This window comes from Marmota monax, unplaced genomic scaffold, assembly GCF_021218885.2.
Source record: "Marmota monax isolate L192 unplaced genomic scaffold, Marmota_monax_Labrador192_F-V1.1 WCK01_AAM20220418_F8-fsc00031, whole genome shotgun sequence".
Classification (NCBI taxonomy): domain Eukaryota; kingdom Metazoa; phylum Chordata; class Mammalia; order Rodentia; family Sciuridae; genus Marmota; species Marmota monax.
The window spans coordinates 4,818,872-4,845,849 of record NW_026695197.1 but is presented as its reverse complement, the minus strand read 5'-3'; the positions used below and the strand labels follow the sequence as shown (position 1 = coordinate 4,845,849).

Below are 26,978 nucleotides of genomic sequence, written 5' to 3'. Positions count from 1 at the left end.
ACTTTTCATATATTGAAGATATAATTTGCATTTATATCACTATTTTAATTATTTATAATTAATTTCTCTATATATACCTTTGTATACATATTCAGCTTTACATCGTTCTGTCCAGTACAAAACAGATCTTAGCTCAGTGTGATTACAAATGCAACAGTCTTCATATTATAAGTTTCTAGGTTTTCCTTCTCAACATTAAATATACAAATTATTAATTTCTTTGATATTTAATTAAACATTAAGGCATATTTTTATTAATTCCTATACTCCTATTTTCATACTTCTATGTTGATTTTCTTCTCACCTAAAATATATATTCCCACACTTCTATCAGAAGTATTAGTTACAAATTTATTTATTAAATACAATTCTAATTCTCTTATTGATTTTAATTATTTAAGAGTATACATACATATAGAAAGGTGATTATGAGCATTAATATCAAGTGCACAGAATAAGGAATTTTTAAATATGTGTGTACTCATATAAACATTAACCAGATTAAGATATAAAACTTTCCTTCTCTATGCTGGAAGTTTTTCTTACTTTTCCTTCCCTCTCTATACTATCTTCTACCCCACCCCAAAAGATACATAATAATTCTGATTTCTATTGCCTTGAGTTAATTTTGCCTGTTCTTGGATTCCATTTGAACATGCAGCATGTATACTTTGGTGTCTGTCCTCTTTCCACTCAATATACTATTATATTCATTCATGTCCTTGTGGGTCAACAAACTGTTTTTTTGTTATTATAGTGAGATAGTCTAAAGTGTAAAAATAATGTAATTTTTAATCCATTTTCCTATTTGTGGACTTTTGGATTATTTCCTCTTTCACAATTTCATGGATAAAAATGCCATGAATATTCTTGAACCTTTGTTTCCTTGGATATAAGTGCTGATTTCTCCTTGGTGTTTTCCAGGCACTGGGTTATGTTATGTTCTTACTATAAGCATATGTTTCAGCTTAGGAGGTAACTGCTAAATTGCTTTCCAAAGTAGTTGTACCCCATTACAGTTCTACCAGCATCTTATAGTATTTCTGCCTGCTCCATAACCTTATCAGCACTTTATATTGTTAGTCTCCTACGCAATGGTTTCTTCTTACTGTTTTAATTTGAATTTACCAGAAAGGTAATGATACCAAACTCCTTTATATTATTTATTGGCTATTTTGATGTCCTCTTGCATGACAGACCATAAAAACTTAGTAAATATAAAGGTGTGGAGATAATACCATGCATCTTATCTGATCATAATGGAATGAAACTGGTAATCAATGATAAAAGAAGGAAGAAAAAAACCTGCATTACCTGGAAAATGAACAATATGTTACTGAATGATCAATGGGTTACAGAAGACATAAAGGAGGAAATCAAAAAATTCTTAGAGATAAATGAAAATACAGACACAACATATCGGAATCTATGGGACACAATGAAAGCAGTTTTAAGAGGGAAATTCATTGCCTGGAGTTCATTCCTCAAAAAAAGAAAAAACCAACAAATAAATGAGCTCACACTTCATCTCAAAACCCTAGAAAAGGAAGAGCAAAACAACAGCAAATGTAGCAGAAGGCAAGAAATAATTAAAATCAGAGTGGAAATCAACGAAATTGAAACAAAAGAAACTATTGAAAAAATTGACAAAACTAAAAGTTGGTTCTTCAAAAAAATAAATAAGATCGACAGACCCTTAGCCATGCTAACGAAGAGAAGAAGAGAGAGAACTCAAATTACTAACATATGGGATGAAAAAGGCAATATCACAACAGACACTATAGAAATACAGAAGATAATTAGAAATTATTTTGAAACCCTATATTCCAATAAAATAGAAGATAGTGAAGACATTGATAAATTTCTTAAGTCATATGATTTGCCCAGATTGAGTCAGGAGGATACACACAATTTAAACAGACCAATAACAATGGAGGAAATAGAAGAAGCCATCAATAGACTACCAACCAAGAAAAGCCCAGGACTGGATGGGTATACAGCGGAGTTTTACAAAACTTTTAAAGAAGAATTAATACCAATACTTTTCAAGTTATTTCAGGAAATAGAAAAAGAGGGAGCTCTTCCAAATTCATTCTATGAGGCCAACATCACCCTGATCCTGGAACCAGACAGGGACACTTCAAAGAAAGAAAACTACACACCAATATCTCTAATGAACCTACATGCAAAAATCCTCAATAAAATTCTGGCGAATCGAATACAAAAACATATCAAGAACTTTTGTTTTCTTACAGTCCTAAAGCCAGATGTCTAAAATTAGCTGAAATGAACATGTCAACTCGGTGCACTACCCTTGGAAGTAGTAGGGGAAAATGTGTTCCTTGTTTCTTTCATCTCCACACTTTAAGGCCAATATCTTCAAACCTCTCTCTACTGTATATACCTTCATATCACCTCGTGTGTGTGTGTGTGTGTGTGTGTGTGTGTATACAGGCACATGCAGGTGTGGTAAAATCTCCTTCTGTTCTTTATTTGTTGCTCACCTAGGAAATCCAGGATAACCTCTTCATCTCAAGCTCCTTAACACCTGCAAAGACACCCCTCCTCTTTGTGCCATCTGTTATGGTTTAGATATGAGGTGTCACCCAAAAGCACATGTGTAAGGTAATGCAAGAAAGTTTAGAGGTGAAATTATTGGGTTATGAGAACCTTAATGTATTAAGTATACTAATCCCCTGATATGTATTAACTGGGAGGTTAATCCTCTGCCATGTTATTCTGGCCCAAAGCAATGGAGTTAGCTGTTTGTGGACTAACATCACTGAAACTGTGAGTGCCAAATAAACTTTTCCTCTTCTAAAATTTTTCTTGTCTGGTCTTTCATCACAATGGTGAAAAGGCTGACTAAAACAGAAATTGTCACTTTGAAATGGGTTTGTTGCTGTGATTTAACTTAATGCATTTCAAAAGCCTTTGGAACTTGTTTATAGGGAAAAAGACTTCTTAAAAGCTTAGAGATGCAATCTGGAAAAGCTTTGAAATGTTGTAAGTGGAGCTTAATGAGAGATTCTGGTGGGAGCTCAGAAGACAGGAATGCCAATAGACTGTAGACAGTGAAGAGTGGGCCCATGAGGTTTCAGAGAATGAAGAGGACTCCATTGGAAATTTGACTAGATGTCATTCATATTACATTCTGGCAAATGAGTTGTCTACATTTTTCTCTTGTCCTGAGACTTTCAATGGAACTCAATTTAAAGGTGATGGGCTAATTAATCCAGCAGAAGAAATGTCAAAGCAACACAGCATTCAGGTGGTGACATGAATATCAATGACAACTCTAAGACAAGTTTACTATGATAATCAGGAGCAGAAAGCAGGGTGGAAAAATTTGAGAATGTTGCAATTTGACCAGAAAAATGGGAGTAAAACTGGGACAAAGCAAGGTGTGGTTGTAAAGACATTACCACCACTAAAAAAGATGCTGAATACTTTACCCAGAGACAATAAGAAAGATGACTTGGGAGCAGCAATTGGCAAGACCACACCCATCTCAGTCTCAAGGATATAAAAGTAAAACTTCCTTTGAGAACAAACTATTGGGGCACACTTCTTGAACAGCAGGGCCTAGGAAGTTGTCTCACTATATTCCCCTGCCCAGGTACTCAGAGGTTGCTGTAGCCTTGGTCCCAGGAGTCTTGGCTACTGCTCTAGATGGCAGCAGACCTTGGCATCAACCATGTGGTTCTGGTTCTGCAGGGACACAGAATGCTGGAGTTAAGAGTCATGGAGGTTTCCACCAAGATTTCAAAGGAAGGTCTGGGAGGTCAGGAAAAATGTTCAGAGTACCTGCATGTTGCCCCTGCGAAGGTGACAAACGAAGAAGTGAGGAGCAAATCAAAGCTTAGAGAAAACCTCATGGTTAAAAGATGGCTGTAACATAGGATATTTGCTGAGGAAAGCTGTAGGAACAGAGCAGAAACAAGCCAAGAGAGAAGTCATGTGGGCTGCCACCAGCAAGGGCATAGGGGCAGAGCTGGAGCCCTTTGGAGAGAACAGTGCTGTGGCACATCACAGTGCCATGTGCCCCAGATTCTAGACATGGAACTACAGAACTTTTTTACCCAGTTGAATTTTGTCCTTTATTTGATCCCATCCCTCTGTCTATGTCCCTTTTTGTCCAATTTGTAATAGAAATGTTTACTCTATATCTTTATACATTTGACGTATGTAACTTGCTTTTGATCTTTAAAGGGTAAAATAGCTAAGAGTTTAGTTTGCCTTTAGTCTCAGAGACTTTGGACTTGGACTTTTGAAAATAGACTAAATGTATTTTGCATTGTGAGATGGGTCAGGGGTGGGATATTATGGCTTAGGTCTGAGATGTCCCCCAAAAGCTCATGTGTAAGACAATGCAAGAAAGTTTAGAGATAAAATGAGTGGGTTATGAAAGCTTTAACATAATCAGTGCATTAATTCACTGATATGAAATAACTGAGGGGTAGCTGTAGTCAGATGAGGAGTGACTAAAAGAGGTGAGTCACTGGAGGGCATGACTTTGGGGTTTATAGTTTGTACCTAGGAAGGAGAACTTTTTCTGTTTCTTGATTGCTCTGTTCTGAGCTGGTTTCTTTCCTCTGCCATGATGTTCTGCCTTATCTCAGGCCCAGAGCAATGAAGTTGGCCATCAGTGAACTGAGACCACTGAAATTGTGAATGCCAAATAAACTTTTCCTCCTTGAAAATTGTTCTTGGGTTTTTTTTATCACAGCAACAAAAAAAGTTGACTGAAACACCATTTTACCTAATGCCCACTAGTTTCAATGATTAGTATATGGATATTTCTGGGAGGATTTTTCAGTTAATTACATACACTACTACACAGAAACTCAGATTTTAATGTATATTAAATTCAGTGGCCCTACTTATTCATGTATCCAAACTGTTTATAAATTTTTAAATATTTTTACATTTAAATTTTTAAAAATTTGCTAATTTTTAATATCACTTTTTCTACCTATGATCATGAAACTAATGTCATGTAATTTTTTTCTTGTCACATTTTGTTATCATGGTTTTGTTTGCTTCCTTTAATATTTTTATATTTGCTCAGATTTTACATATTTAACAATAACAATTTTCCTTTTTGATATTAATCTTTTATTTCCTTATATCATTGGCTAAGTATTTCATGAAATATTAAATAAAAGTGCTAATGACAAAAAAGTTAAGATGTCTGTGTCTTTTTTCTCAATCTCTGTGAGAAGTGGATCAGTATTTCAGTATCAATTATGATGATTGATGATGTTATGGTTTGGATCTGAAATATTCCTCAAAGGCTTACATGTTAAAGATTTGGTCCCCAATGTAGCAATGTTCAGAAATGGGCTTTTCAGAAGTAATTGAATCATGCATTCTCTACACCTCATCAATATCTTGATTAATCCCTTGGTGGAGTCATAGCAAAATGGACCATTGGAAGGTAGTTGAAACTGTAGGAGGTTGGATTTAGTTGAAGGTAATGGATCCTTGGGGTCATGACCCTCCATCATAATATTGTGCCTCACCAGAGGCTTAAAGCAATGGAGCTATTAGACTATGGACTGAAACCTCTGAAACCATGAGCCAAAGTAAATGTTTCCTTCTTTGATTTGCTCAGGTCTTTTGTCACAGCAATATAAAGCTGACTAACAAGGAGATGATAGATGTGTAAATGCCATTTCCAATATTAACTAAATTTTCTTTATTCTAGTTGGCCTGACTAAGGTGTAAATAAGTTTTAGGTGTTATTAATTTCTTGGTACATTTATTTAGATGATAGTACTTTTTCACTTTTATTCTGTGAATGTAATAAATTAGATTAATTTTCAAATGTTAGAGAAATACAACATTCATGAAATGGATCCACTTAGCCAAAATGTAGTGAATTTTGGATATATCTCCGGTTAAATTTGCTTTTTTAAAATATGGCTTTTTCTATCTATGATCATGAAACTAATGTCATGTAATTTTTTCGTTGTCACATTTTGTTATCATGGTTTTATTTGTTTCTTGCTTTATCAAGTGTTGGTCTTTATATGTTTTCTCATGTAATTTATATAAAATCAGTATTATTTCTTCCATAGTGTTTTGATTATTTCACTAGAAAAGCCTCCTCTGTGTGTGTGTGGCGGGGGGGAGAGGGAGGGCGGGAGAAGTTAGGATGATTCCTTTAAGAGATATGGTTTATTCATATTTTCTGTGTTTTATGTCAGTCTTGGTGAATCAGTCATGCAGGTCCATTTTATCCAAGCTTTGCTTTTTATTTGTAAATAATTACAGACTCATAGAAACCTTAGAGTCCTGTACACCCTTTTCCTACCTTCTCCCATGGGAAGATCATATAGATTAAAATTATTGTATTATATCAAAACCAGGACTAGGTCTTGTTGGCCTAGGCCCTATTGTGTTTTCATCTTAATCCATATGCAACAAAATGAAATTAAACCCCTGTCTCTCACCATGCACAAAACTCAACTCAAAATGGATCAAGGACTTAGGAATACAATCAGAGACCTTGAATCTAATAGAAGAAAAAATAGGCCCTAATCTCCATCATGTGGGATTAGGCCCCAACTTCCTTCATAAGTCTCTTGTGGCACAAGAATTAAAATCAAGAATCAATAAATGGAATGGACTCAAACTAAAAAGTTTCTTCTCAGCAAAAGAAACAATCTGTGAGGTAAATAGAGAGCCTACATCTTTGGAGCAAATCTTTACCCAACACACATCAGATACAGCACTAATCTCTAGGGTATATAAAGAACTCAAAAAAGTAGACACCAAAAAAAAAAAAAAAAAACCCCACAAATAACCCAATCAATAAATGGGCCAAGGACCTGAAGAGACACTTCTCAAAAGATGATGTACAATCAATCAACAAATATATGAAAAAAATGTTCATTAACAGTTAGAAAAAATGTTCACTAGCAATTAGAAAAATACAAATCAAAACCACTCTAAGATTTCATCTCACTCCAGTCCAAATGGCAGCTATTATGCATATAAACGACAATGAGTGTTGGTGAGGTGGTGGGAAAAAAGGCACACTCATACACTGCTGGTGGGACTGCAAATTACTGCAGCCAATATGGAAAGCAGTATGGAGATTTCTTGCAAAATTGGGAATGGAACCACCATTTGACCCAGCTATCCCTCTCCTCGGTCTATACCCAAAGGACATAAAAACAACATAGTACAGGGACACAGCCACATCAATGTTTATAGCAGCACAATTCACAATAGCTAAACTGTGGAGCCAACCTAGGTGCCCTTCAATAGATGAATGGATAAAAAAACTGTGACATATATACATAATGGAATATTACTCAGCAATACAAGAGAATAGAATCATGGCATTTGCAGGTAAATGGATGGAGTTAGAGAAGATAATGCTAAGTGAAGTTAGCCAATCCCCAAAAAACAAATGCCGAATGTTTTCTTTGCTATAAGGAGGCTGATTCATAGTGGGATAGGGAGCAGGAGCATGGGATGAATAGATGAACTCTAGATAGGGCAGAGGGGTGGGAGAGGAAGGGAGGGGGCATGGGATTATTAATGATGGTGGAACGTGATGATCATTATTATTCAAAGTACAGGTATGAAGACACGAATTAGTGTGAATATACTGTGTATACAACCATAGACATGAAAAATTGTGCTCTATATCTGTAATAAGAATTGTAATGCATTCTGCTGTCACATATAAATAAAAAATAAGCAAAAATTTTAAAAAAACATGCTCTCGTGTGTGTGTGTGTGTGTGTGTGTGTGTGTGTGTGTGTGATTATAAATAGTTCTAACTTTTCTATAGATTCGGTAACCACTAGGCTGTCCTTTACATTTATACCCCTTGCCCTTTCTCTGTCTCCTGACAATCACTGATCTTTTCTGTCTTCATAGTTTTTTTTTTTCATTTTGACAGTGTCATATAAATGAAATCATACAGGTGAAACCTTTTGATTTTTACCTGTTTTCAATAAGTGTAATGCCATTGAGATCAATTTGGGTTGTTGGATGTATCAAGAATTTATTCCTTTTCATTACTGAGTGGGATTTCATTGTACAGGTGTACTGGAGTTCGTTTATCCAGTCAATCTTTGAGAGACATTTAGTTTGTTTACAATTCTATGCTATTATGAGTAAAATCTATAGGGATATTTACATGCAAGTGTGTGAATGTAAGTTTTCATTTCTCTGGGATAAATATAAAAGAGGGTGATTCTTTGGATGTGTGTTAAGTATGAATTTAGTTTTATAAGACAGTGCCAAACTTTTTTCCAGAATCACTTTACCTTTTTATCCTTACATCAACAATGTATAAGACAGTTTTTTCACAATAGACCACTTCTTACATTCTTTTAGCCATTATAGTAGATATGTAGTGATTACTCATTATAGTTTTAATTTGCACTGAATTTGAAAATCTATTCATTATTTCATTTATTATTATATTCTCTCTTTTGTGAAGCATCTCTCCAAGCGTTTTACCTATTTTCTAATTGCATTGTTAGTTTTCATATGGTTGAGTATAAAGGATTCTTTCTATATTGAGGATGAAAATTTTTTATCAGATATGTGATTTGCAAATATTTTTATGTTTTATAAAATGTTTGTCCTTTCATCACTTTATGAAGGTATTTTATAGTATAAAAGTTTTTAATTTTGATGAAATTCAGTTTACCAATTCTTCCTTTTATGGTTCATGTCTTTGGTGTCCTAACTCTAAAATCACAAATATTTTTCTCCTAATTTTCTTTCTAAAAATACTATGTTTATATTTTATATTTAGACACATGAACATTTTGTTAGTTCAATTGTGTGGGGAGTGTGAGATTTAGTCATAGCTTCATTTTTTTTTCCTTTTTGCCTGTGATTATCCAATTGTTCTAAAACCAAATGTTAAATTGTTTACAATTAATTGTGTTTATAATTTTATCACATTAGGTGATATATTTGTGTAGACGTATTTCTCGGTCTTTTATTTCATTCCATTGATATGTATGTCTACTATTCTTCAATATAACACTTTCTCACTGTGCTATATAATAGTTCTTAACAATAGAGTATTTTTTCTCATTTTATTCCTTTATCTTTATTTTGATTGAGCAGTTATGAGAATGATGAAATTTAAACTACTAGTGGAGACAAGCCTAGTAGCAAATTTTTACTCCAAAAAAAAATCCTCAAAAGGCTTAGGGATTGGTGGTATCAACTTCAACAGGGAATGGGTATGGAAGAACAACTACAGTATACCTCTATTGCATGACACTAGGCAATTGTCCACTTCACTAGAAAAAGTCTGTCGTTCATTCTCAGGATTAGGAGTAATAGAGGTCATTGAAGGAAGAAAAATTAATTTCAAAAGAAGGAAACTTAGCCAAACCTACCTATAAATTTTAAATGTTGAGTCTTCCCACCTCTCATTGCCTATGTGGCTTCTAGAATTCTAATAGGTAAGCCTGTATTACCCAGGCATGGAAAGGTAAAGAAGAATCTTGTTCTTGTCTAATTGCTGCTTTAGGTTTTGTTTTTGTGCCAAAATTTTGTCTTTCAGTTTAAGTTGACTCAACCTATGTAATCAGAGTTGATGCATAAGAAATTGGGCCTGGGTAATTTTCAAAATAAATTCCTTTGTTTCATAGTAAGTCAGAAGATAAATATAATTTTTCTTTTCAATGTGGATAAAATCAACTGTTTTCTCTTAGGAAAGACCTGGTTAAACTTAACAATTTATTTATTCGCTACTCCACATCAATAAAAAACACTAATATTCATATAGAAGAAAAACAAGAGATAATGAATGAGACATTGAAAGAAACAATGTCATCAAAAGAAGAAATGGCTGCTTTGTCAAAAACCGTGAGTTTTTCATATTTAAAAATAAAAATAGTGATTTGGCTTTGAGTGATGAGTAGACAATTTTCTCTGTCAATAACTCAATAGCATGTAGCCAGTTTTCTGCTCGTGTTAATTTTCTATTGTTGCATAAAAAAAAAATTACCCCAACTCTAGTAGCTTAAAATCATCACTGTTTATTCTCTTGATGTTTCTTTGTCTGAAGTCTGGGCATAGTATGGCTCAACAGGTTCCTCTGCTCCAGGTCTGGCAAGACTGAAATCAAGGTGCCAGCACCCCTGCATTTTTTTCTGGAGATCCTGGAATGAATCTGCTTTGGGGCTGAGGTTCTTGTTTCCTTTGTGGCTGGTTGAGATCTCCTCTAAAACCAGCAATGGTGTGTTGAGTCCTTCTCCTGCTTGGAACCACACTGAACTCCCAGTATGATGGCATCTGTCTTGAAGATGAAACTTTGTTCTGTCATATCTCATTCACTGTAGTAAAAGTAAAAGTAAAATAATTAAATGAAATAATAGTATAGTAAAAGGAAATAATATACAATTCCTGTCTATGTGCATTCCTACCTAGAAATAAAAGACCCCTTGACACTTTGTATTATAATACAAGACTCCTTAGTTGCATCTTATTATGATTTACTAACCCAAAATTATCAATGGAGTTGGGCATATTTTAATAGTTTTTGATGATTATTTGCATTCCTTTTCCATAAAAAACTTGCTCATGGTTTTCCTCCATAGATTGAGTGACTTTTTATATTTTCTCTGAATTTTAAGAATTTATTGAATACGATGGATACTAGACATTTTAAATGACATATGTTAAAAATTTCTTTAGTTAATATTCTTTCATTTCTTTATGATAAATTCTGATAAAGGGGAGTTTAATTTTAATGTGTTATAAGTTGTAAATGCCTTAATTTTGAACTTAGTACTTTCATAAAACTTTTAAAGAAATTTTCCCCACCCCAAGTTTATAAAAATATCTTCTAGTATTTTATTATGAATGCATTTGAATTCTACTTTTTATTCTGCTTTTTGGTGAAGCTATAGTTGAATGGTCAAAACTAAGTGATTTAGCCTCTTATTCTATCTTTTGTTGACAAGTAAAGAAGTGATAAATTATTTATAGAATTTTTGAAATGCATATTTCACTTGCCAGATGTGAAACATAAAATTAGTATGTGGATATAATTATGATGTGAAGTGAGGTTCCAATTAATTTTTTTCTAATGTAGAAAACAAATTTTAATAATCTATGGTGTGTTTTTCTTTATATTTTAATGCTCAGATGTCTCTCTCACAGACAACAGGCTTCCATATTTGTGGGGATCTTTTTTCTTTTAACTTTTTACATTATTCATTCTATTTGATCATCTTTGCCTCAACAGTCTATGTCTACATCACTAAACTTCTGTAATGAATTTTATCATAATGAATTGTCCAATCTTGTATTTCTTAATGAGTTCTATGACATTCTTTACTCTTGCTCTTCCATTTAAATTTCAGCATTATCTTGTTTATTTCCTTCAGAAAATTTGTTGGAATTTTGATTTAACTGCATTCATCTATGGATTATTTGGTGGGCGGGGGGGATGAAATCATTATATTAAGTATTCCTAAATGCACTCATAATTTATCTCTTCATTTATTTATGTAGTTTTTCTAAGTTGCACCTTAACCAATTTTCTTATAACTTATGAGCATGCAAACTCTTTGCAAAGTCAGCCTGTGATTAGTCTTAGATAAATTAAATCTTCCGTCAAATTTTAGCTATTTTAAAATTAATTTTAATATAATTATGGCGTGTTCACAAATGTGGTCTATATAACCCAAATTCTTTAAATTTATTAATAAAGGTTTACTTTGTATCCTCATATATGGAAAATTTATATAAATATTTCATTAGGAGAAAACACTTTTTCTAATTTGGGGACATTCTTCTATGTGGGCTCATTTTGCCAGATAAACTAATTGTGCTATTTAAATCTTATGTTTCCTATTTACTTTCTTATTGATGTATCAGTTACTCTGAGAGCTATTTAGAATATTTCAGTAAGACACTGGGTTTCTCTATAAATGTTTTCAGTTCATTTTTTTTCATGTAATTTGAATCCGTGGTTTTTGATAAAATTAAATTGAGGATGTTGGGAATTGAGCCTTTTCTCCCCCATTTGTGTATCTATGTATGTGTGTGATGCTGAGGATCTAACCTAGGAGTTGCATAATTTAGGCAAACACTCTACCACTGAGTTGAATTCTCATCCCCCTGAGCTTATTTTTTTAAAAATGCTTTTCTATTTATAAATTGGAAGTTATAAATTACAAGAATATTTGGAATACATATTTCACTTACCAGATATGAATCATAATCAACACCTTTAACTCCTTCCTGGACAGTTTCAAGGATTGTATGATCCTTTCTGACATATATTTCATTTTCTACCATCTCATGTGTATTTAATTTGTTAATTAATTTATTAAGAGAGCTTACTATTACTTTACACAATAAATCCTTTTTCATATTTTTTTCCCCAGATGAACATGTTCTTTACTCTTTTCTAACTCCTTATGCTTATTAGGCCTTTCTAGTTGGCCTTATTTTTTCTACTATTTAATTATAACTTTTATTAACTTTTTGTAAGAGAAAGTCTAGATTTGAGATGCTCAAAATTTTTTATCATTCATTTTTGTTTAAAAAAGTCTTTTCTTTGTTCTCATTCATGCAATGTAGGGAATATACGTGAGTAATAAGAGAATAGCTGGTACCTCTGGATAGGTAATGGAGGAGAACCTAGTAATAGACAAGACTGAAAACACCAAACTTAAAAAGAAAAAATTACTAAAGTAAAAAACACTGAACCAAAGTGTACTATAGGAGATGAGATGGGATCAGAGTTGCAAGAAACTGATTTTGGAACAGATACTATTATGAATCTTTCTGCAATTTGCCCTACCTTTCTCTCCAGCCTCTCTCTTGCTATTCCTTTCCCTCTAACTCTATATTCTTACCATCTGGGACAACTTGAAGACCCCATAATGCACAACATGCTTTTTTTTTTCTTCCTGTTTTTCACAAACACTCTTCCCTCTGATTGTAACATTTTTCTTTGTTATCCTCTCATTCGGGCCACTGTCTGGCTGAGGCCTCTTGGTTTAACTTAGAAAGCAGAAAATCCTTGCGGCAACCCTCTCTTCACTTTCTTTTGTCTGCTTTGAACTCTAATTGCACTCTGTTTACCCCAATGTTCACATTTACAGCATCCTATTGAAAACAATGATTTGCTTGGTTAAGGACAAGAGATACATTGTAATTTTTGTTTAATTTCTGGGTAATTTGCATGGTGCCTATAAACAATAAATGCTGGTTAAGGAAGAGAATATTTAATAAATGGAAGAAAAGGAAGAAAGAAGGAAGGGAGAAAAGAAGGATAAATTTGAGTCAGGTAAAGGGGGACCTGCACCTTGTGATCCTGGAAATATCTTCGTGAGGAGGAATGTAGAACAGGGACGTTCACGTAAATTTTGATGAATTCTGCGTATAGCTTTCCAAAATTCCTTCTGAGGCATTACTGTAAGCACCAGGGAAGTATAATACAGTCAGTACAAGTTTTAAAAATATTATATAATTTTATTAAGTATTTATAAACTCAGTTTTATAACCATGCTTAAATTTGTCATCTATGCAAATATCCCCATCAGCAAAATATTTTCAAAAGGGAAAAATTTATTTATTTACTAAACCTACAGTCCTTTTTTTTTTTTTTTAAATTTCATTGATCCTCTCTAAAATGGCAAGTCTAGTCCTCCTTAATTTGGTGTCAGAACAGTGTTATTTCTGATGAGAAATTGTGAGTGTATTCATAAAGTTACTAACATGTTTCAATTATAGAAATCATTTGGGAGCTATCATACCTTCTAGGGAAGATGAGAACATGATGAAATTTAGATATATTAATTTTTTCTGCACTTTGCTCATTATAAAAGCCTTTAAGCTACATTGTCAAAGAGCACATGTTAAACACTCAATTAAAAGCAATGATGTGCATTATTGCCATGCATTATTTTTTGGTATGCAATTGAAACTTCTGGTTCGAGAGAAAAATAAGATTTGTGCTGCCTAATTGCACATATAATTCAACTGATTTTTTAAATTTTCAAGGCATATTTTGCTTCCAATTTAGAGTCTTAACCTCATGAATATAGAGTTTTTTCTAATTTGTGTTATGCTTAGATCTATGAAAACATATTTTCCCCTTTTCATGTCTACAAACAGTAGCTTTGGCAACCCATACAACATCTTAAAATTGGTTAAGTATTTTAAAGTAATGTCAAAATTAAATTCATTTTAAATGTAAAAGTATAGGCTTTTCTATATATATCTTTGTTTCTTTCTAGTAATTTTCCCCGCAGTTCAGAAATTTTTCAGAAAATAATTATTACCTGAAACTCTTAGCTTTTTTTTTTTTTTTTTTTTTTTAATTTTTTATTGTGGGTTGTTCAAAACATTACAAATTTCTTGACATATCATATTCCACACTTTGATTCAAGTGGGTTATGAACTCCCACCTTCACCCCATACACAGATTGCAGATTCACATCAGTTACACATCCATTGATTTACAAATTGCCATACTAGTGTCTGTTGTGCTCCGCTGCCTTTCCCATCATCCACCCTCCCCCCTCCCCACCTCTCCCCTCCCCTCCCCTCCTCTCTCTACCCCCTCCACTGTATAACCTTGAGGGTCTCCTTCCATTACCGTGCAATTTCCCTTCTCTCTCCCTTTCCCTCCCACCTCTCATCCCTGTTAAATGTTAATCTTCTTCTCCTGTTCTTCGTCCCTACTCTGTTCTTAGTTACTTTCCTTATATCAAAGAAGACATTTGGCATTTGTTTTTTAGGGATTGGCTAGCTTCACTTAGCATAATCTGCTCTAATGCCATCCATTTCCCTGTAAATTCTATGATTTTGTCATTTTTTAATGCAGAGTAATACTCCATTGTGTATAAATGCCACATTTTTTTTATCCATTCGTCTATTGAAGGGCATCTAGGTTGGTTCCACAGTCTTGCTATTGTGAACTGTGCTGCTATGAACATCGATGTAGCAGTGTTTTTGACTTATAAACAACAGAAATTTATTGCTCATAGTTCTGGAGGCTGGGAATCCAAGATCAAGGAGCCAGCAGTTTTCGTGTCTGATGAGAACTCTTGCTCATAGATGGCACGCTCTTGCTGTGGCAGAGAAAGGGAAAATCAGCTCCCTTGGACCTCTTTCTTTTTTTTTTTTTAATTTTTATTATTGGTTGTTCAAAACATTACATAGTTCTTGACATATCATATTTCATAATTTGATTCAAGTGGGTTATGAACTCCCATTTTTACCCCGTAAAACTCTTAGCTTTTTGTGGTACAAAAAATATCCATCTACAATTTATTTTCTCATTCAATAAAATAATAAAAATGTCTTTAAAGATTTAAAAATACTTATGATTTTCATGTCATTGAACAAAAAGACATAGACACACAAATTTATTTTTCATAATTTAATTTGCAGATAAAGGTGATAATTTATCTACAAAGTAGATAAGTGGACTCCTTTTGTATAGAAACTTGCATTTTCATAATTTTTGGATAATGTTTTTGTTACTAGAAAGCTGTTTTTTTATGACTATCTATCTGCCTATATGCTGTACAGTAGGAATCCTAATACTGCAAATCGTTCACCCAACAATGCCTTTTATTTCATTTTTTTCCTCAATATCTTTTAAATTAAACAATTTTCTTCTCAAAATATAGATGAAACATAATTATTATTAATAATTTACTAAATAGGAAACCTGCTTAGTTAGGCTGTGTGATTTTCTCACAAACACAAAGCTAGTAAGTGGTAGAGCCAAATGCTAACCTCGTATTTTGGACTACAAAAATATTATTTTTATGCAGTATTCATATGTAATGTATGGATAAAATGTGATGACATATGTAAAAGTACATAGGACTAATTTTTATTATGGGATTTTGATCCCATTTTATGTTTATTTTATTATGTAACATATGTGTAGATGATATTAAATGAGATCTATGAAATTTGCTTTAATATTCTTTTTTCAAAATTTTATTTTTTCTTTTTAGTTATACATGACAGCAGAATCTATTCTGATTTATTTATACAAACATGGAATATATCTTATTATAGTTAGGATCCCACTACTGTGGATGTATATGGCATATTCTCTTAAAGAAGGACTTAGTGTTTTCTAAATGCTGATTTCATATATGTGCTCTGTACCATATTAAAGATTATTAATATACCAAGTTTTTAAAAGCTGTTTATTAGGAATTAATGTTGACTTATAGAAAAGACTTTGTGGGCATCTGTGAAGATGATTTTGTGAGTTTTTCATTTGACCTATTGCAATGATGTATTATGTTAATATTAAAACATTTTTAAATTCATTGGATGAACTCTGCTTGGTTATGGTTTATTGTTCTTTTAATTTACTGCTGAGTTTGATTTGGAAGTATTTTAAGATTTTGCATCCATATTCATAACTGAGTCTGTATTTCAGTGTTCTTAATTTATGCTATATTTGATAGATTTTCTTATAAGGATTATGTTAGCTTTATAAAATGAACTTTGAAGCTATCTTCATTTCCTATTACCCAGAGAATTAATACATATTTAGTAACTTTCTCCTTGAAAATCGGATATAACGTTTTGGTGAAAATACAGCTCTGGTGCATTTTTTTGTTTTTGTTTGAATTATTATTTTCTTTTTAATGTTTCACTTTCATCACACGGTTGTGGTTTCAGGCTGTATATTTCTTCTTGAAGCTATCTTGTAATATTTTAATAGCACAGGAAATAATCTATGGGGTTACATTTTTTAAAAAATATATTACCATAGTATGATATAGAAGCTCTGATACTTTTGCTGCTGTATTCACTTCCTAATTGTCCAAATATATTTATTTTTACTTTTTACATTAGATTTTAAAGTTATTAAATTGAAAATTTTTAAAGAGCTGGCTTTTAGATTTACTAGTTCTGTAGTTTTCTGAACTATGTTAGTGTGTGCTTTTATGGTTATAATTTTCTTAGTATTTTTTTAGGCTTATTATGTTTCTTTTTATGGTACAATTTTGGGGTTGAAGTCTTAATATATATGTGTGCATATGTGTACGTGGGAGTGTGTGTTCTCTGCCTAAGAGCTGTAATTGTAATTGTTGTCATACTCAGTGTCCCTTTGAAAGAAACTTTTTTGTTCACAACCTCCAATGTCTTTCCTTACAGTCTTACTTAAGATCATTCCAGTCAGGCCTCCCCACCATACTCTACTGCAATTGTGGTTAGGATAGTGTGTTTTCTTCCTTATAGCACTCATGAAATCTTATGGATTCATTGCACATTGCACAAACTGTGATCTAAAATTATTTTAAGGCATGTTTTGAATGGCACAAATAATATTCATTACTTGAAGTTGAGTCTATACTCAAAAGAGGGGAAAGTATTGGTCTATTATCTCATTATTTAGATATAATTGCTGTTAATATTTTGTTGTATATAATTACAGGCCTCATAGTATATTTTTAAAAATTATACATTATCATAGGTCTACAAAAATTGATGGCATGTTTCTCATTATACTATGTAAAAAATTTATGTCAATGTCATCTTACAGTTTTAAATGTAATTTTAATGGTTAGAGAGTTTCTTAGATTCTTGTTATTGGATGTTTATATTTTCAGTTTCAATTATTACTCACTTTCACAAAATAATATTGTGATGAAAAAATAATGAAGGTTGAATTATGATATAGTGCCAGAAACACAGGTAATCCTACGCCTTATCCTTCTCCAAAGACTTAAATGATTTACTAGCATTTTCACATTTTTCAAAATTCTTAAAACTTTAACTGTGCCTTTTCTCAATTTCTGAGGTGACAGTTTGATTCATGGAATGTATTGCCCTTCATAGTTTTCATCCTGTACAGTTATAAGAAACTTGTACTGGGGCCGTGGTTGTAGCTCAGTGGTAGAGCACCTGCCTAGCATGCGGTTCGATCCTCAACACCACATAAAAGTAAATAAACAAAATAAAGGTGTTGTATTCATTTACAACTAAAAAATATAAATATTTTTTTTAAAAAAGAAACTTGTACTATTATCTGTGGAACATATGGAAACTGGTTTAAAATACAAGAGCAGAGTTTGTATTGTGTCTACTCTTTACCCCTAATTCTATAAATTTAGATGTCATTGGTACTACTATTGTTTCTTTGAATCTAAATGACATTGTTGAATCAAAAATTTTTGAATTAAAAATTCAACATTAAACATAACCAAAAACATAAAATGACTTTTGATGATAATATCGTTTAAATTTAAAGGATATAATTTGATTTTATTTACTTAGGATTTCATCTCATTTATGTAGGATTTCATTTCTTTTCAAACAAATTTGTCTTAAGCAAACATGATCTGTATTATAAAAGAGATAGATTTTGGAAATTTTATAATTATTTGAATGAAATAGCTTATTTCTATGAATAGTAATAAATAGCACACATTTAAAATCACAGTTATTTTCTAAGCATTTGGTGCCATAGTATTAACTCTTAGATAATTCTATCCATTATGATCTTGAAAATGTTATGTTTCTATGTTGTTCAGTAGATATCTTGTACTCTACTGTGTTTTTAGAGGTGATTCTTATTTATTCATTTATTATATACTATAAATTGGTAATATTCTTTAAAGGATAAATATGTTACAAGATTGTAAATTTGATCATTTTCTAGTTGATGTGTTTGTTTTGTATATTACAGGAAAGAGCCTATATTCTGCCCATCAATTCTAAAATTTTAGTTATTATAATTTATAAATATTATTCAATTAATTTTAATTGAAGTTCTTTTTAGAGGGGTGAAAGTCACAATTACCTTTGACTAGAAGGCCTCAGGAAATCCAAGGGTGTTGCATTAAAGCACCTTGCTGTAGCTGAAAACAGGGGAGAGATTTTCTACAGAGATTAGTGGATCTGGCTTCAGACTAGAAGTGATCACATATTTATATTTCAATCCTTGAGAGTGCATTTCTTATTTGTTTATTTAATTTTAAAAGATCTACATATAAAGAAGTTGTGTCCCAAGAGAGATTATACCCAGAGCTTCATCTACACCTGACTCAAATGAAGAGATTTTGGACATTAGCCACAAGAATGTTTGAATGAAAGTTTGGTTTTAGGGTTGAGATATGTGCACCCTCTCAGTGGACATGAATGTATTTTGCGTGTGAGAGCAAAGTGGATCATGGGGTCCACAGGCAAACAGTAGTAGGCAGAATTTGGGCTCCTATGACATTTGCCATTGGTGTCATGCTTCTAAACATACTGGATTACATGACCATAGGGATTTTGCACACTTAAGTGAATTTAATAATCAGTGTCATTATATTGGGAAATTGTAATGGTAATTGTATGAGCCATCTAAAAGCAGAATTTTCTTTTGGTTGAGAACAGAAGTCAGAAATGTGGCAGAGGGCAGAGTCAGAGAGTTCCAAAGCAAGGAGAGCATTCAGCCAGCCATTGTCGACTTGAATGTAGGGAAGTCAACGTAGAAACTTAAAAGAAAATGAAAATTAGGAATATTTTAAAAAGATTTTCTTATATAGCTTGGCATATTTTTGAGAAGTTTATTTCTAAATAATTATTTTGTGGAACTGCAATTGTGAGTATCTCTTTCATTATTTCTTTTAAATGGCTATGTTTGTGTAAATGAAATCAGTAATGGTAATTACCATTATATGAGTATACTGATTCTTAAAATTATTTATGTTCATTTTATCTTTTTTTCTTAGATTTTCTAGGGATGCTACCATAGAGACATTATTAGTCTTTCATTAATTTTTATGCCTTTAATTGTTATCTATTATCTAATTACTTTGGTTAATACTTCCAGTACAATATTAAATAGCAGTAGAAATAATTGGTATCCTTGCAAATGCCCTGCTCTTAATGGAATTGCTGCTGTTTTGTTTGACTTTGTTTTTCCCCTTAACTAGAAAGCTGGCTTTAAAATTCAATATTTATTTTATTATACTTGTCAGCTTAATTTATTGAGTGGTTTTCCACATTGGGAGTAGAGATTGAGTATTGTGAAGTGTCTTTTCTACATCAAGGGAGATACCCTTGTCATATTTTCTCTTAGTATCTATACAAGCAATGAAATTTTTTAATGGATTTCTTAATTTGGATCTTGAATTGCTGGAATAAATGTCATCTGGCCATGTAGTCCCCCATCCTCTCTTAAAACACATTCCAAATTACTTTTTTGCCTCATCATTCAATCAAAATGTCTCTGATTTAGGTCAACAATAATTTCCATATTGCTAAGTCTAATCACTCTTCCTTTGGTCTTAATTAACTTGCACATAGCACCTAACCAAGTTTATTATATCCTTATTTGGGAAACTTTTCTTTTTTAATTTTCAGAACACACACTCTTCTTGCTTCTTCCTACACTTGTGGAAGCTTGTTCTCAGTTTCCTCCACTGGTTTCTCTATCTCCACAATCTCCAAACATCTGAGAACTCCAGTGCTGTCTTTTATAATAAGCTTTATACATCTAACTGCCAATTTTTTTTATTAGGCTTTCTAGTTATACATAGTAGTTAGGTTCATCCTGACAAGCTCATAAAGGCATAGAAATAAATTTCAGTTCAAAATTCCCCCTTTTGCTTTCCTCTTTCCCCTCCTATTTCCCCTCCCCTCTCCCCTTCTCTTTCTTTTACGCTACTAGACTTCCTTTTCCTAGCTTATTAATTGGTATTTGATTGGTTCTTTATGTTATCTTCCTTTCCCCTTTTCTTTTACTCATTGCTTCTGCATATGAGAGAAGATATATATGACCTTTGAGTTTCTGAGTGTAGCTAATTTTACTTAGCATGGTATCCTCCATTCCCATCAATTTAGCAGCAAATGCCATAATTTCATTCTTTTTAATGGCTGAGTAGAACTTCATTGTGTGTGTGTGTGTGTGTGTGTGTTACCAATTTTTTAATCCATTCATCTATTGACTGGCATCTGGGTTGATGCCATAATTTAGCTGTTGTGAATTGTGCTGCTATAAATATTGATGTGGCTGTGTTGCTGTAGTATGCCTATTTTAGATCTTAGGAAAATACCAAGGAGTGGGTCATATAGTGGTTCCATCTCTAGTGTTTTTGAGGAGTCTCCATTCTGCTTTCCAGAGTGATTATATTAACCTGTAGTCCCACCAACAATTAACAAGTGTACCTTTTTCACCACAACCTTGCCAGCATTTATTGTTGTTCTTATTCCCAACTCTTACTTTCTACTTAAATATCTAGTGGTTGCCTCCAGCTTGAAATTGAACTTCTTATATCTCACCTTTCCATAAGCTGCAGTTGTTTCCTATTTCAGTTTATGACAATTCAATTCTTTCAGCTTTTCAGGCCAAGATATTTAAAATATGTGTTGAAATCATGTATTCATTTATTTTGCAAATTGCTGTGCAAAAAAAATGCATATGTTCAAGTTTGGTAGATAATGACAAAAAGCTTTCTTAACACCTTTTTCTACTCCCATCATCCTGTATAGGAGTTCCAGTTTCAGATCAATACCATTATCTAAGATTATCTTTTTATTTATTTGTAAACCTTTTAAAAAGTTCTTCCCACTGTGGCTTTAAATTTGCATTTTCAGATGACTAATGGGCTTGAACATTCTTAAAGCAGTTATTTAAAATGTTATATAAAAACCTATCATGGAGAGGTTGGACTTCAATCCCTCCTTTATTTCTCGGTGGGACCTCCATGTCACACCTTTTTAGCATTCTAGTGATTGATCTGAAAATAAATAGATAGGGGTTAACTTGAAGTGTTAATAATTTAATGGAGAGATTTAGAGGTTAAAGTGTTGAAAATATATGTAAAGGGCTTCAAATTCATTTAGAAATGCAGTATCATAATTTTAATAATTTGAAGTATTTATGATACTTCTGTGTTCACATGTTATTTTCCAATTAACATGCAAATATTAAGAATATATTATTATGCAAGCACTGCTCTGGGAATTCCTCAATTTACTAAATAATTTATAAATGTGTGTGTGTGTGTGTGTATTCTTTCTCAGTAATAGAGTTGTGCATAACACTATTTTTCTGACACAGATGTTTTCATTCACAACGATTGGTAGTAATTTCCATTCTCTGACTGGTTCACCTGATTGATAACAATGAGATTGCGAGGACTAAGTGTTGCCTTTCTAAATTTAAAATAATTTCCTCTTAAATTTTAAATAACACATTTACTAAGGCCAAAGATATAAAACAAAAAATATTTAACTATAAATTTTATCTCTCTCTCTTTCTCTCCATTTTGGATTCCCCATGAAGTACCAATGTTACCAGAACAGTGTATCATTTTACATCCATTTTTCTATGCTTCTATAAATATATGTATGCTAGGATGTATATGTGTGTGTGTGTGTGTATACACACACACACACAACATAAATCACATATGAGTTTTTCTTCTATTTGGTTTTCACAAAAACAAAAAATTTGACCTACATATATATCTAGTAAACTTGCTCTTCTATTTAAAAATACATTGTAGGTCTGAATAAAGAGAATTAGATATTAAACCTAACACATTTTTTTAATAGCGAACACATGCTACACACTAGGTATGTGCCATAACATCAGTCAAGGTATAGTGCAGAAAAGAGAAATCCCTTTGTTTTAGGCTGAAGGGGATTTAGAGATTTCAACAAGTTTGCAAAGCTAGCAAGAGAGCTCTCATCTAGACTTCCAGGAATGTTTCCCATATTGGCAAACATGTAAGCAATGGCTTCTGAGGTGGTCTCTTGACCTTTTAGCTCAAGGCTGCCTGTGTTGAGTCCATCTCTGCTCCAAACAGAAGGAAGATGAAGATTGCTGTCATGTTCTGATTTTTTTCTTTCTATGGGATAGATTCTTAAAAGTTGGACTGATAGGTTAGAACTAACTATAGTTTTCAAAATAGATAGGACTGAAATATTTTATAAAATATTTGTGGTATGTGTGTGTGTTTGTGGGTATTAGAAATAATACTGATTTCTTTCATTTTTTTTCCATCACTGGTAGTATTTTCAAATTATATCAACCTAATGATTGGGTTAACAAATACTACATTAATTTTCATTTTCCTGACTCATAGTGAATATTTTTCCTTTTTAGTAGCCATTCATATTTCTTCAATTTTTAATTGCAAAGATTACTATTCATAGTTTACCATATAATGTTAGATATTCCAATGATTAATGTTTTCAAAGTTGTGTGTGTGTTATTATTTATATTAGGAAATGAATTAGTACATAATATAGTGATTCTGTGGATTTTATGGCTGAGGGCAGGGCTAAACTAATAGCACTTATTCCAAAGTTGCAGATTGCGAGAATTACACATGCAGTGGTTAAGGTGTGCTCATAACTTCATTTAGGGAGCCTTCCACAAACATTTATCCGAGGCGTGGTGGTACATATCATTACTTTTGACCCTCAGGCACTGGAGTTTTCATGGTTAATTTTTATTCTTTCCACTGGAAAACACATTGGAAGCCCTCTTCTAGATATTGACAGTTGTTTGATACCTGAAATATATATAATTGTATGCATCATAGCTGCCACCTCTGAAGCTAGAAAGCACATTAGAAATGGGTATTAGGTCTATTCCTAATTTTCACCCTTCTATAGACCCAACCATGCATAAAGGGTAAAAGAGGATTTTAAGTGTAGAGGTAAAGATACTAGTGAAAAACATGATGGAATCAGTCACATGTCTTTATATAGATATGAACGTTACTGGAAATAATATCTTCTGTGTGAAATGAAAGAAATGAGATGGAGTCGAGTTTTGGGAGCCTACACAGACAATAAAGGGGAGTTTTTGGTCCAGGGAGACACAGTGAGTCAAAGCAGGACCACTCTGCTCCTGAACAGAGGAAGGGACCAGCTTTTGCTAAAGTTTCTGGAATAGGCTAAGATCTGAGGTTTCCCTTCTGTCGTGAGTGGGTGTTTTTCAAGGTACTTCTTGTTTGTGAAAGATACAAAGAAGTAGTTATTTAGTTTATTCTTGGAAATATCATGCCACCAATATTCTGGCTTTTCGGGTACACCTGCCTTGTGATAAGATTGTCAAAATGTGGGAGAGAAGAAGGAAGGAAAGGAAAAAAATGCACCCCAATTGTTTTCCCACCCTTTCTACATGTTGTTCTTTTCTTTATCTTTCTTCCCTCAACTGAAATAATCTTACTTGACTCATCTTCAAGTTTGTTCATTGTTTCTTCTGCCTGCTCACCCATGATGTTAAGCACTATAGAAATTTTACTCTCGTTACTGTAGTTGTTCCATTATAGAAATTCTATTTGACTCTTCTTATAATTTCTATCCACTTATTTTGTATTTGTTGAAACACCATTTTAATGCTTTCCTTTGGTTCTTAAAGCGTTTTCCTTTAGCTCTAAAGATATTTAAAATAGCAATGTCTAAGATTCATCTGGGACAGCTTCTACTAAATGCTTTTTTCTTCTCTATGGTCCCTACTTTCTTGTTTGCATGTCTCATATATTTATTGTTGTTGGAAACTGGACACTTTAAATAACATAATGTGGTGACCCTAGGCATCTGATTCTCACTCTTTCTCAGAGTTTGCTCCTGTTGGTGTTTACCAACGTTGCCATTTGTTTGTTTAGAGACCTTTCTAGGAGAATTCTGTAAAGTCTGTTTTCTGTAACCACCAAAGTCTCTTTGTGGCTTAGTGATTGGTTAATGATTGACAATGATTCTCAAAATTCTGGAAACAAGAAGTCTCCCTGTCTTTGCTGGGAGGCTCTGTGTGTTTATTTAGACACCTTCAATAGTCAACCAGGCAGCTGTCAACTTAGTTTTCACATCCTACTTTTGGGGGGTCTAATCCACTCAGTTTTTGCAGATGTGTGAATGGTTCTGGCTTTGACACATCCTAGGTGCTGTAGCCTTCTAGGTTCCCAAGAATGTGTTGGAGCTTTACAAAGCTACTATGAAAAGAATTCCCCAGCTTTTATTGTAACTTTGGAGATGATTCTATTGTTCGGCTGTTTCCCATTGTCTCAAGTGGCCACAGAGTCAATTAATTGCCTTAAATATTTTGACAATCATGCCCTGGGAAAACATTTTCTTGGGAAAGAAATTTTGTACAGGGTGAGCCCTGCAAATGGAGTCCTACAAAACATAAATAAAAGCAAAAATAAACACAACAGACAGGTCACCTAAGGAGAATTCTTCGAGAACAGTGCTTTGAAAGCGCTCTGACTGTTTTTGCTCCTCTACTGACTTCCAAGTTCTAGTTTTCACCATAAATGTGGCTGTTAATTCTTCAAGACTCCTCTAGAAATGAGAAAAGGATGAGGAGAAATTAAAACACCACAAGACTCACTCTTCTTGCTAAGATTGGGGCATTTTTGTTGAATAAGAGCCTTTGGTTAATGTCCAGAATTCTGAGAGGGCTAATTTTGACTTATTTTTTAAATTTTTTTTTGCCAGTTGTCTTATTACGTTTATGAACGAACGAGAAGAGTGAATTTCCTATTTTTCACTCTACTGTTTTCACTGATGTCCTTTAAAAGGACTAATTCTAGGGATGTCGGCCTTATATTTCACATTTCTCATGGTCTCATTTTTCCTTCACATGTTGTTTATGGTGTCTTTTACGACACAACTTTTATAAAATATGTCATCAAATATATCAACAGATCTCTTATTTTACTTGGCAAGGTGACTCTCCGTTAGCCAAAGATTACACAAGAAAACTCAGATTTATTCCTCTAGTAATTTGTATTGTTTTGTGTTTGCCTTATTTACCCATTTGAAATTTGTTTTTGTTATCATGTGAAGTAGATGTGAGGCAGAGAGCATTTTGTATTTTTTTAAAAACAGATTCCATGTTATTATAGCCACATTAATTAAATAAATTCTCTCCCACTGAACTCAGACACTACTTTTAAAAATGTTAATTCAGATATATTTCTGGTCCCTAGTGTTCCATAGGATTCTTATTTATTAAAAAGACAGAAATAAAAACTATTGCAATATAGTGGTATTATAGGACATTTTAATATCTGGTAGCAAGTTTTCAACTTTAATTTCATTTTCAGATACCTCATAACTATTCATTCATATCCCTTTTTCTTCCATAAAAACTTCATTTTATGCAATTGATAAGAGAATACTTTATCTATTATATTTTTATATTAATTTTAAGAGAATTGACATTATATTCTATTAAAATATTCCACTACACACTATTATTTTCTTTGGATCTTGATGAAGTCTTTTTATAAGAGGTTTTATTGTCTTTATATGGGCACTTTCTTTTTCTAAAAATTTATTCCCAAATATTTTATATTTTAACAAAACTTCTATTGTTAGTATATTTTGAAAAGATTATTACTCTTATAAATAAAAGCTATTAATCTCCTCATCTTTGTATCCAATAATTTTAAAAATATCATTTACCATAGTTTTACATAGAATGTTCTGTTTCCCTAGGTATCTAATCCTAATATCTGAAGTTGAAAGATATATTATCTATTCATTTATTATTTTAAAAGCAATATTTGATTTCATTATCTAATTATGATTAATCTTTCACAAAATATGATTAATTATGGTGGACATAAAAGATACTGTGGTTTTATTCTTGAGTTTAATAAGCATGCATTCAGCATTTTATAATTTATTTGGATATTTGTTGATTCTTTATATTTTGAGTATTTTTTCTTTTACTAATTTAAAAATTATGAGAATTAGATAGTGAATTTATCAAATGGTTATTTTGCAAAGTATTAATGATCATGCTATTTTCTCCTTTAATGTGCTGATGTTGTGAATTATGGTTCAAAATTTTCTGATATTTTAAAATTTTTATATAGCCAAAACATAGTCTGTATTATCATTATTAATTGTACACTTGAAAATCAGGCTTTAGACTTGGTTTGTTATATTTTTAGCAGAATCTCCTATCCATTTTCAAATTCCATTTTCAAATCAAAGCAGTCTGTTAGTGTTATTTCATATTATTTTAT

General features: G+C 32.5%; 1 protein-coding gene across 1 annotated transcript in view; it reads left to right on the top strand.

The window, feature by feature from the left end:
* Ccdc178 (coiled-coil domain containing 178) overlaps positions 1-26,978 on the top strand; it is a 394,311-nt gene that overhangs the window by 49,538 nt on the left and 317,795 nt on the right. The window contains exon 8 of the mRNA XM_046428324.1: positions 9,705-9,858. Within this exon, the coding sequence (XP_046284280.1) occupies positions 9,705-9,858 (154 nt within the window). The remainder of the gene's footprint in view (positions 1-9,704; positions 9,859-26,978) is intronic.